Genomic DNA, 12,467 nt, shown 5'->3' on the forward strand with positions numbered 1-12,467 from the left:
GTCCAAGGGGCGGGAGCGCTGCTGCACTGCGAATTCACAGACGCCGGCAGGATGGGACCCCAGAGGCTGAGAGGTCCCGGGGCTGGCCTGGCTTCCCAGCAGCTGCCATTGTTGCAGGATCCATCAGGGTTGGAGTTCTGGGGAACAGAAGTTCCAAAGGGCTAGGTGAGCGGGGAGAGGGTCCAGGAACTTAGTAGGGACTGAACCAGGAGGGTTAGGGGTGCAGGGGGGCACCTCACTGTCCTCAGCGCTTGACCTTGCGTCCCGCGGAATTGCGCCCACTGCGGCGGTAGAGAGACTGATGGCCACCATTGAGCGGGCAGTACTTGAGTGTGTGGGCCTGGCCACCAGTGGCCCCGCACAGGGGACACACATAGTGCCGCAGAATGGGACACACCACCACACCCTCTGGTGTCTTCAGCTGGTGTGAAGAGTAGACATGGCGAGACTCTCCATTGTGCTTACAGAAGTTGCACAGGATGGCCTGGCCTCCATTGGTCCCCAGCCCTCCCAGCCCTGGGTCCTGCCCCAGCTGGGGCTCAGGGCTTGGCTCCCCAAGACCTTGGGCCTCTGGCTTTTGCCCCCGACTCTGGATCAGTGTCCACACCACCTGGCTCAGGTTGAAGTAGTCCTTCCACATGTCGAAGTGTGGCTGTGGCATGGTACCCAGGCAGGAGTGGTAGGTGGCTGGAGAGAGGCCAGAGCTGTGGACTAGCTGCAGGAAGAGCAGGTAGTTTTCTGGAGCAGAGAGGAGCTGCACCCCCTTTTATATTCCCCAAAGACCCTTCTAAACAAAGGTGGAGCTTAGGATTTAAAGGGCCCACTCCCTGCCCATGACTCCCATCTGACTTGAATTCCCCACGGAGATGGGGAAGGAGGTCATTCCCTGTGTCTGGTCCTTGCTCTGCCTCCAGGCTGCTCTTTGATTTCTGGAAAGGCCTTCCCCAATCCATTCAATAAAGCGAATGTCCTTCACCTCCCTCCTCCTTTATTCCAAGGTGTGGGCCTGTCCTTTCTTATACTCCAGAGCCATTCTTAGTAATAACAACAACCCCTGACTATGAGCTGGACACTGCTGCCCAGTTATGACATGATCTGGTTTAACTTTCACAATAACGTCATGTGGGAGACAGTTATGACCCTATTTTATGGATAAGTGTTTGGAGCTCAGAGAGGAAAACTCTTTGGCCTAGAGACACACAGCCTGCCAGTTTATGGGACTACAAAACAAATGCTCCCATACCTTTTTTTTTTTTTTTTTGTATTTTTCTGAAGTTGGAAACGGGGCGAGACAGTCAGACAGACTCCCGCATGCGCCCGACCGGGATCCACCCGGCACGCCCACCAGGGGCGACGCTCTGCCCACCAGGGGGCGATGCTCTGCCCCTCAGGGGCGTCGCTCTGCAGCGACCAGAGCCACTCTAACGCCTGGAGCAGAGGCCAAGGAGCCATCCCCAGCGCCCGGGCCATCTTTGCTCCAATGGAGCCTTGGCTGCGGGAGGGGAAGAGAGAGACAGAGAGGAAGGAGGGGGCGGGTGGAGAAGCAAATGGGCGCTTCTCCTATGTGCCCTGGCCGGGAATCGAACCCAGGTCCCCCGCACGCCAGGCCGATGCTCTACCGCTGAGCCAACCGGCCAGGGCCACCATACCTTTTTTAAAATTTATTTTTCCATTGATTTGAGAGAAAGGGAGAAAGAAAAAAGTAGGGGGGGAGAGAGAGAGAAAGAATCATCAACTCGTTTCACTTAGTTCCATTTTAATTGTGTACTCATTCATTGATTGCTTCTCCTATGTACCACGGGGTAAAACCCGCAACCTCTGGTGCACCGGCTTGATGCTTTATTCACCTGGCCAGGGCTCCCCTGACTTCCTTAAATTAAAACCAAATTTCTTATGTCCTGAACTAGGAATGATTTATTGGACAAATACTGAGGGCATACTATGGTATTCAATGTTTATTTATTTATTTATTTACAAAATTTATTGATTGATTTTAGAGAAAGAGAAACATCTACCTGCTGCTCCACCCATCTGTCTATTTATTGGTTGGTTCCTGCATGTTCCCAGACCTGGGGTACAACCAACAACCTTTGCACATTGGGACGACTCTCGAACCAGCTGAACTACTCGGCCAGGGCATGACATTCAGGGTTTTATTTTTTTTATTTATCTATTTTTGTTTGTTTGTTTGTATTTTTCTGAAGCTGGAAACGGGGAGAGACAGTCAGACAGACTCCCGCATGCGCCCAACCGGGATCCACCCGGCACGCCCACCAGGGGGCAATGATCTGCCCACCAGGGGGCGATGCTCTGCCCCTCCGGGGCCTCGCTCTGCCGAGACCAGAGCCACTCTAGCGCCTGGGGCAGAGGCCAAGGAGCCATCCCCAGCACCTGGGCCATCTTTGCTCCAATGGAGCCTTGGCTGTGGGAGGGGAAGAGAGAGACAGAGAGGAAGGAGGGGGGGGGTGGAGAAGCAAATGGGTGCTTCTCCTATGTGCCCTGGCTGGGAATCGAACCCGGGTCCCCCGCATGCCAGGCTGACGCTCTACCGCTGAGCCAACCGGCCAGGGCCAACATTCAGGGTTTTATAACATGATCTGTAAGCATCATCTGAACCTCATAACCACTCAAGGAGGTGGGCACTATTATTTCCAATTTACAGAGAAGGCTGTGAGCCTCAGAGAGGTTAAGGAATGTACTCATGGTCACACAGTAGGGAAATGAGAGAGTTGGGATTCGCACTAGCCCTGGGTCCAGAAACACTGGGAATTAATATATATTTTTTCTTTCGTTTTTATTTTTTTAATTCATTTTTAGAGATGGGGGAGAGAGAGAGAGAGAGAGAGAAGGGGGGAGGAGCAGGAAGCATCAACTCCCATTTGTGCCTCCATCAGGCAAGCCCAGGTTTTTGAACTGGCGACCTCAGTGTTCCAAATCGACATTTTATTCACTGCGCCACCACAGGTCAGGCTGAGAATTGATCTTAGAAGCATCAGAGGACCTTGGCACAGCACAGTCTCACTCAGAATGCCCTGCCTTGGCCGTTTGCACTGTTACAATCTTTCCTGACCTTCAGGACCAAGCAAAAGCCTTGCCTCCAGGCCATGTCACTTCAAGAAATTTTTCCTCCACTCATGATTTCCAGTGGGCACCTTGACCACTTAGCGCAATCGTTGGAGCCTCCTGTGGTGGGCACTAGAAACTCAGCTGTGACCATGGCAACCTCGTGCCTATTTCATGAGCAGCCAGTCCATCCTGGCAACAGCCAGCAAATGAGAAAACAATGGACCATGAACAGCTGATTACATACAGGTAGGGTGCCCTGAGAGAGGCTGTGCTGGGGTGGTGACCTGGAGGCTAAGAGCACAAAGAAGAATTTTCCAGAAAGAGGAACACGAGATATGGAGGCTTGTAGTATGAGACAGCAAGGGGACTGAGGTGGCCAGAGTGGAGTGAGGGTCCCAAGACAAGGATAGCTTGGTGTGCAGGGGCTGGCTGCCATGAGACTGTGGATCTCCCTCTGGGGATGTTTTGGAAGTGGTGGGGACATTTTGGGTTTGTCACAGTGATTGGAGGTGTGACTGGCTTTAGTGGACAGAGACCGGGGATGCCAGGTATATTAACAGTCCACATGACCAAGCTCTGTCCCTGGCTCCACTTACCTTTCCTGTGTCCCACTGGACACCCATGTAGGTGGAAAAACCCGTTTGTGATGAGCTGAGTCTGGAACCAGCAGTGTTTCACATATAAACACCGAGTGTTTTTGCAGTTTTGTAAGATGCACTGATTTTCCTGGAATTTGGCTAACTGTGTACATGGTGGCCTGCCTATTCTTGGTGTTGCTTGGAATTTTATCCAGAGTTATTTACTATTTCTAGAAATTGCGCCACCCCAGGCCATGCTGATTGTGGTAATTGTCCAAACAACACAGTTATTCCTCTCATTCATGGTGAGTCTACGTATTGGTGATGCCTGGTGAGATTTTTTTTTAGAATAGCTATACTTGAGCATTTATATACAAAAATAGATTATGATTTTATTACAAATTTCTCCATTGCAGTTAGTTCAATTAGGACATGATATAAAATTTTGAAAATATACCCTGGCCGGATGGCTTGGTTGGTTAGAGCGTCGTTCCGAAGCACAGAGGTTGCCGATTCAGTCCCCAGTCAGGGCTCATACAGGAACAGATCCATGTTCCTGTCTCTCTCTCTCTCTCTGACCCTGACCCTTTACTCTCTCTCTAAAGTCAATAAATAAAATTTAAAGTCAAATTTTTTGAAAATAAAATGTGTGTTGGTGGGCCATATTACCTATGAGTTTAATTTCAGAATACTAAAAGGGCATTTTGAAATGTTATATGAGCTGGGTGTCAGGTCTCATGGTGTTAAGGACTAGTGATGATGGGCCGTGTCTGGGTGGCTCAGTGGATAAAGTGTCGTTCTGGTGCTACAGAGTTTCAGGTGTGATCTCCCGTGAGGGCACCTATGAGAAGCAACCAATGAGGACACAACCAGATGGGACAATGGAGCTTCTCTCTCTCTCTCTCTCATCTCTGTCTCTCTCTCTCTCTCTTAAGTCAGTGGAAAAAAAACACAACAAAGACCCAGTGATGTAGGCCAAGGTCAGCCTCTTGGTCCTTGCCTTCAGAGAAGTAGGGAGCCACTGAAGGGTATGTGAGCAAGGAAGTGACATATGAGAAATATGTTTTGGAATACTCCTCTGGTTGCTGTTTATTGACTAGGGATAGACAGCAGGGCTGTCACCGTCAGTTCATACTGTCTCTGTCTGGTTAGGGACCAAAGTCTGAACAAAGTGTGGAGAGCTCCCTGTGGTAGACACTGTCTGCCGTGTCTTAGAAAGAGCTTGCTAAATGCTTACTGAATGAGTGCATTGTCTCTGTGGACAGGCTCACTGCTGGGAGGTGATAGGGAAGGATTTGTGAATGTCACAGGAAAGGTCTTCTTGTGATGCTATTTCCCAGCTTTCTGCAATTTCGTTTTGTGGTAATGATTCAGATAACACCTGTTTGATGTCTGTCCTTGCTGGTAATCAGTGAGCATGGAAGTTCAGGGACAGGGATGTCACGGTCATTGATGTGTCCCCAGCATTGCCCAGCTCAGGGCTGAGCAGAGAGCAGAGCAGGGGACGTTAGGAGGATGCATGAAAGGAGAGGTAACCTGACTCTCCAGGCCATGTTATATGTCCTTGCTCTGAATGCCCAAGATTAACGGTACACCTTTCACATGGGTGATTCCTATTGTCTTTAGTGATTACAGTGTTCAGCACTGCTTAGCTATACTGTAGCCTCTTTCAGGAAGCCCTCCAACCTTCAGGCTGAGTCAGCTGAATTCTGTGGGTGACTACATCCCAGCCCTGTCCACTCTTGAGTCATCACTGACAGTATGGGTCTCTCTCTCCCTCTGGACTGTGTCAGCGAGGGCAGAGTTGAGATTGTTCCTACAAGGCCCTTTATGCGCCTTGTGCCAGTGAACCCTCATTGCTTTTCGGAGTTAAGTACATTATTACTGTTGATTTGCAAAGGCAGCAACTGATGCTCAAATTGGTTAGGTGATGTCTATATGGTCACACAGCCGGCAGTCACCAGAGCCTTGCCTGCTGCTCTGCACTGTCTCAGTCAACACTTGTCAACAGGATGAACAAATAAGTGAATGCTTCAGAGAGCTACACAGGGCCTTCCAGATCACCTGGTCCAGCTCACCCCACTTTCTTATGTTACAGAGGCCCAAGATGGGAAGGATCTAAGTTTCACACTCTTAAAGCCACAGTTCCTGGCCAAGGTCCCAGATTTATGTGTAGACCAAGCACTTTCTGAAAACCTATAAATAAAAGCACACTGGCTGGCTGTGAGGTTTTCTTTCTGTTTTCCTCCTTGAAAAGGCGAGTCAGACAGCTCTGGCATAATGTTGGGGTCACTGGGTTGGGCAGTGGGGTGACTTCAGCACAAAATGCCCCACAGTTTAAGGGGTAGGCATGGGCACATGCTCTGTAATCAGCCTCGGCTTCAAGCCTGGTTCTACCACCTGCTTGCACGGGTTTGTGGGCTTATTACTTAACTTCTCTTAGCCTTCGTTTCCTCATATATCAAGAGGGATGATGTCAGCACCTCCCCTAAAGCATGGACTCCATGGCGGTTAAAAGTAACACAGAGACTGGTCCATGGGACGTGCTTACTAGGCGTTAGCTATAGTAATTAAGACACAATTGAGGCAATATTTTAAAATAATTTTATTGATTAGTTTTATTTTATAAAATATTTTATTTATTGATTTTAGGGGGGGAGGAGGAACAGGAAGTATCAACTCATAGTGGTTGCTTCTCATACATGCCTTGACCAGGCAAGCCGGGGGTTTCAAAGTGGCAACCTCAGCATTCCAGTTGACACTTCATCCACTGCACCGCTACAGGTTAGGCATGTTCATTAATTTTAGAGAGAGAAGAAGGGAGAGAGAGAGAGAGAAACATCAATTTGTTGTTCCGCTTATTTGTGCATTCATTGGTTGATTCTTGTATGTGCCTTGACTGGGGATCGAACCCACAACCTTGGCGTATCTCACCAACTGGGCTACCTGGCCAGGGCCTGAGGCCATAATCTTAAGGGCACTTATTTGTTGAGTGCCTCCTTTGGGCTAGCACCATGCTCAAGTAGGCTCTACCTTTGCCATTTCCTTGTAACCTCCTGAGACTCTGTGCAGTAGGGTCTATTAATAGTCCCATTTTACAGATGGGAATGGGAGTCTGAGAGAGGCCAGAAGCTTGTCTAAAGTTACATGAACAGTGAGTGGGAGGCTGGAACTGAGCCCAAGGCTATATGGCCCAGACCCAGGACATCCTCTGGCCCTTGTAAGAGCCTGCAAAAGTGGTCAGCAGAAAGCAGGGTCTTGCCAAGTGTAAGGACAGAATGAAGTAGGAAATCAGCAAGGATGAGTTATATGAGTCATATGGAAGAACAAATGAGACCTGTTTGCTACCTATCCATAGAAATTTGGGGGGGGGGAGAGAAAGAGAGACAGGGAAGCATAATTATGGCACTTTAGTTGTTCATTGATTGTATTGATGGGTGAGGGGGTGCTCCAGCCAAGCCAGAGACCTTGGGCTCAAGCCAAGCACCATGGGATCATGTTGATGATCCCATGTTCAAGCCAGATGAGCCTGTGCTGAAGCCAGCGACCTTGGAGTTTCAAATCTGGGATCTTAGTGTCCCAGGTTGATGCTCTATTTACTGCACCACCATTGGTCAGGCACCCCTGGATATTCTTTTTAAAAAAAGTTTTTTTGTGACAGAGACAGAGGCAGAGAGAGAGGGATAGATAGGGTAGGAGAGAGATGAGAAACATCAGTTCTTTGTTGCAGCACCTTAGTTGTTCATTGATTGCTTTCTCATATGTGCCTTGACTGGGGGGCTACAGCAGACCGAGTGATCCTGTGCTCAAGCCAGCGACCTTGGGCTCAAGCTGGTAAGGCTTGCTCAAACCACATGAACCCACACTCAAGCTGGCAACCTCGGGGCCTCGAACCTGGGTCCTCTGCATCCCAGTCCCACAATCTATCCACTGTGCCACTGCCTGGTCAGGCCACCCATGAATACTCTTGAAGGCAGAAGAGTTGGGGCTTGCTATGTGGAAGAACAGGGCTGTTGGAGGGAGGAACCAAAACAAGATGAGTATGGAGGTCTCTGGGCTAAGTGCTTTCCATAAAATCATAGCTGAGGCCTTCAGCTGGGGAGGCATGAGTCCCTGCATGTGGCAGAACTGGGACCCGGGGACCCAGTACTGGTCCCTGCAGCTGTAGCATCTGCTGGATGTGCAAGAATGGCTAAGGAGGGATGAGGGTTCCGAGGTTCCGGAACTCTTTTACAGATCACACCTAATGTCTGGAGACTTACATTCTGTTGCTTCCCAGTCTGTTTTTTCTTTATTATTTATCTTTTCCCTGATTGTTTTTTTCTAGGGCTCTATTATTGAGTCCATGGCTCCCCTTCTTCCCCCCACCCTCCAAGTGGTGTTTAATTGGATCAGTAATTGAAGGACATCCTTTCTCAGAGGACTTTCTTCCAAGGTGAGTTTGCTGATGTGTACTAAGGTAAGGTCAAAGACGATACTGATGAGAAATTCATCAGCCTGGGGTGTTTACTTGAGGAAGACTTCTACCTCTGCAGCAGGGCCAGACCCTCTCTGCTGACCAGACTCCACAGCTGTCTTGTTTACTGCTGAATTTTCCCCTCAGTCTGGCGCCTGGCAGAAAACAGACCTTGGTGGTTCATGAGATGAGTGGGAAGGGGCAGGAGGAGGAAAATCTTTGTTTTTTTTATTATTATTTTTTATTCATTTTAGAAAGGAGAGAGAGAGAGAGAAGGGGGGGAGGAGCAGGAAGCATCAACTCCCATATGTGCCTTGACCAGGCAAGCCCAGGGTTTCAAACCGGCGACCTCAGCATTCCAGGTCGACGCTTTATCCACTGCGCCACCACAGGTCAGGCGGGAGGAGGAAAATCTTGAGAAAGAGGAAACATACAGAGGTGACAAGGACTCCCAGAGGGACTGAGGGACACACTTGTGCAGAGACCAAGATAGGAGAAATGAAAACCAGGGAAGGGACTATGCCCCCCACCCCACGGACCAAGGAGCTCATGGTCATTGTCCTTGCAATTTCTATTTATTGGGCACTGGCCTGTGTAATCTCATGAAACTCTCATGACAACTTTGTCAAGTTGTCTTCTAATATCCCTATTTTACAGAACAGGAAACTGGGGCCCAGAGAGGTGACATATGTGATTGATGTTACCCAGTTAGCCTGCAGTCAAATTCAGGCCCCCAGAGAGAGGAAAGGGTCATACTCACATTTGAAATGATGGAAGGAGACAGTTTCCAGGAGAGGAGGACAGAAGCAAAAGACAGAAAACAAGAGTAATGTGATACTTAGCATGGTGGTTGGCAGTGCAGGCCCTGCAGCCAGGGGGTTCTGAGTGAAATCTTGGCACTGCCACTTTCTGCTGTGTGGCTTTGAGCAAGTGATGTCACCTCTCTGGGCTTCTGTTTCCTCCTTTTCACAAAAAGAAAGAACATTGCAGACCTCCTATTATGGGGCTATTTTGAAGATGACAGCAGACATAAAGTCATTAGAATAGGTACATAGTGCCCTGCCCGGATAGCTCGGTTGGTTTTATAGCTATACACAAGGGTTGTAGGTTCTGTCCCCAGTCAGGGAACATACAGGAACAGGTTGATGTTTGTTTCTCTTTCCCTTCCTCTCACTCTAAAAAAATCAATCAATAAATATTAAAAAAAAGTATTTTAAATTTTATTCTGTCACCAAAGATTACTGAAAGGTGCTAGGCATAGGGATGGAGATGGTGGGGCACAGAGACATGGGAGAATATTTGCCCATTCATTCAACAAATACTTGCTGAATGCCTAATGTGTGCCTGGCACTGTTCTAGGTGCTGATGATACAGTAATGGATAAAACACACAAAAATCTCTACTCTTATGGAGCTGGAATTTTATTTTATTTTATTAAGGGAGAGGAGGGGAGATAGAGAGACAGACTCCTGCATGCGTCCTGACTGGGATCCACCCAACAACCCCCATCTGGGGCTGATGCTCGAATCAACCAAGCTACCCTCAGTGCCTGAGGCCAATGTTCAAACCAACTGAGCCACTGGCTGTGGGAGGAGAAGAGAGAGAGAAGGGGGAGAAGGAGGGGAAGAGAAGCAGATGGTCACTTCTTATGTGTGCCTTTGATGGGGAATCAAACCCAGGACATCCGGATGCCTGGCCAATGCTCTATCTACTGAGCCTACTGGCCAGGGCAGGAGGTGGAATTTTAGATGATAGCAAATAAGATAGACAAATAAAATATAATATGTCAGGTAGGGCTGTGTGCTATAAAGAAAAAATAAAGACAGTAGAGAGATAGAGATTGGTCAGGGAAGGCTTCTTGCAAGAGGTGACATTTCAGAAGTCTTAAAGGAGATGAGAGAGGAAGCCTTGTAGGTATGTGGGGGAAGAGTGTCCAGACAGAGGGACTGGCCAGTGCAAAGGCCCTGAGGTCAGAGTGTGACTGGTGTGTTGAAGAAGCATTGTGGTTTGGGAAAACTGAGAGGGAGAGTGGGAGGAGGTGAGAGACAATGCAAGATGCTGTGGGCCACTGTGCAGGCTTTAAATATTACACAGTGGAATGAGGTTTTCCAAATTAAATCAGCATGTGACAGAAATGTTCCTTGCTCTCAGGGAGCAAACATTTTATCTTTTTTTTTTTTTTGTATTTTTCTGAAGTTGGAAATGGGGAGGCAGTCAGACAAACTCCTGCATGCGCCCGACCGGGATCCACCCGACATGCCCACCAGGGGGCGATGCTCTGCCCATCTGGGGTGTTGCTCTGTTGCGACCAGAGCCATTCTAGCCCCTGAGGCAGAGGCCATGGAGCCATCCCCAGCGCCTGGGCCAACTTTGCTCCAATGGAGCCTCGGCTGCGGGGGGGGGGGGGGGAAGAGAGAGACAGAGAGGAAGGAGAGGGGGAGGGTTGGAGAAGCAGATGGGCGCTTCTCCTGTGTGCCCTGGCCGGGAATCGAACCCGGGACTCCTGCACTCCAGGCTGACGCTCTACCCCTGAGCCAACCGGCCAGGGCTGGGAGCAAACATTTTAGTTGAGAGGTGACGGGGAGAGACAACAGACCAGCAAATAAATGAATAGTTACGAGGTTCAGAGTGTGAGACCCTGAAGGTAGGGACTATCTCTTGTTCACTTTTGTGTCTGTGCCTAGAACAGCATGTGGTAATACTCAATGAAGATATGTTGAAATGAATGAGTGAATCGTGGTCAGTGCTGCGAAGATACTAAAAACAGGGTGTTTGGTAAAGAGGCTCCAGGTTGGGGTGAGATGGGGTATTACTATTTTAGGTAAGATGTTAGAGAACACCCCTGTGGTTAGGGATGTTTTAAGTTGAAAAGAAGAGAACCAGAAAATGTCAAATGTCCCTGAGGACAAAATTTGGTGTGTTTGATGAGCAGAGAGAAAACGAGGTGGGGAAGGGGGGTAAGGAGTGCAAGTGAAATGAGCCCAGGTCGTCTGGAGTTTAGGCTGGAGACTGCAGAACATGTGATATGTGGATTTGAGGTGGGAAGCCACAGGTGGTGGTGGGGGGCGTGTTATAAACGAGAGTGATGTGATCCAAGATCCCTTGCTGTAGAGACATCCTTTTGTCTGTATTTGTACTTTTCTCAACTTTTTATGGAGAATCAGATGAAAGCTGTATGAACACACATAGTTTTCTGTGCAATTTCACAGTGTTCACTGGACACTCAAGTTCAGCTGTCTGGTTTGGTTACGGCACACCCCTCAGACAGGTAAACTGAGACTCACACTTAGCCATAATGGACTAGCAGCGAGAGAGCACTTAGTTCTGAGTGCTTAATAACGAGATCGCGCCGTCTTCACAGGAATCCAAAGAGGAAGGAACTTGATGAGCCCCCATTATACAGATGGTAAAATGAGATCTGAAGACGATAACTGCTTTTCCCATGACCACACAGCTAGCCAGTGACAAAGCAAGAGTGACACCCTGGAGTCCTTGTTCTTAGTCATTAGGCCAGGACTCCCTCCAAGTTAACCTTGATCTCGGGGGTCCAGGACCACCTGGAGTTCATCTTAGGTATTACCAGGGGTCTCAGGCCCAGCAGTTGGTTGACTCCAGCTCTGCCAGCTGAACAAAGCAGGGGCTGTCACTGTTGGTTCAGGTGAGGACCCAGTCTTGGGGGGTGGACTGGGTTGGGGTCCCACAGCTGGCAAGGTGGGTGTAGGGAGAGGATCTTCCAGTCAGGGTGTGCATCTGTGTATTTGTTGCTTGTTACCTTGTGTCTGCTCCTGTGGCTCATGGGGGTATTTGAGGTGCAGTCGATCAGCACATGCGCTGGGGGAGGAGGCTGCATAACTTCAACTCCCAGCTTACATTTTACTAGCTGGGTGAATTAGGCAAGTTACTTGGCGTCTGTGTGCTTCTTTTTCCTTGTCCGTATGTGGAGAGAGTAATCAGTTTCTATCTCTTCGGGCCTTTTGAGGATCAAGGAGATGGTGCATGTCAGGTGCCAGGCTTAAGACCCAGACTGGGGTGGGGGTGCTTATCAAGGGCGGCCTATCTAATTGTGTTGGTGTCCATTGGGTGTTAGTTACTATTTTGCCATTCTGTGTTTTCCTGAGAGCAGCTGGAGGAGCTTCCTGGATACTTTCCGGATCTGCCGCTTCCAGGACTGGTTACAAGATTACCCCTGGGCATCCTCTCTCTTACCTTTGTGTGAACCAGCATCCGCTCTCAGACTTCTGTGCGAAGCCCGTGGGATACGAAACCAGGCCCTCTCTTTAGGCACGCCCACAGGGCTATGACCACGCCCCTCCTCAGTCCTCCAATCACAGTCACAAATCTACGTCCCCTGTCAATTTCAGGCCTGA

General features: G+C 49.1%; 1 protein-coding gene across 1 annotated transcript; it reads right to left on the reverse strand.

The window, feature by feature from the left end:
- Positions 1-244: 244 nt before the first annotated feature.
- On the reverse strand, positions 245-661 carry NANOS2 (nanos C2HC-type zinc finger 2). The gene has a single exon (XM_066371863.1). The coding sequence runs from the start codon at positions 659-661 to the stop codon at positions 245-247; it is 417 nt and encodes a 138-aa protein (XP_066227960.1).
- Between the last annotated feature and the right edge of the window lie 11,806 nt (positions 662-12,467).

This window comes from Saccopteryx leptura, chromosome 3, assembly GCF_036850995.1.
Source record: "Saccopteryx leptura isolate mSacLep1 chromosome 3, mSacLep1_pri_phased_curated, whole genome shotgun sequence".
NCBI lineage: Eukaryota > Metazoa > Chordata > Mammalia > Chiroptera > Emballonuridae > Saccopteryx > Saccopteryx leptura.

Coding starts and splice junctions, on each gene's coding strand:
- NANOS2 (XM_066371863.1), bottom strand. CDS start 661: ATGCCACAGCCACACTTCGACATGTGGAAGGACTACTTCAACCTGAGC.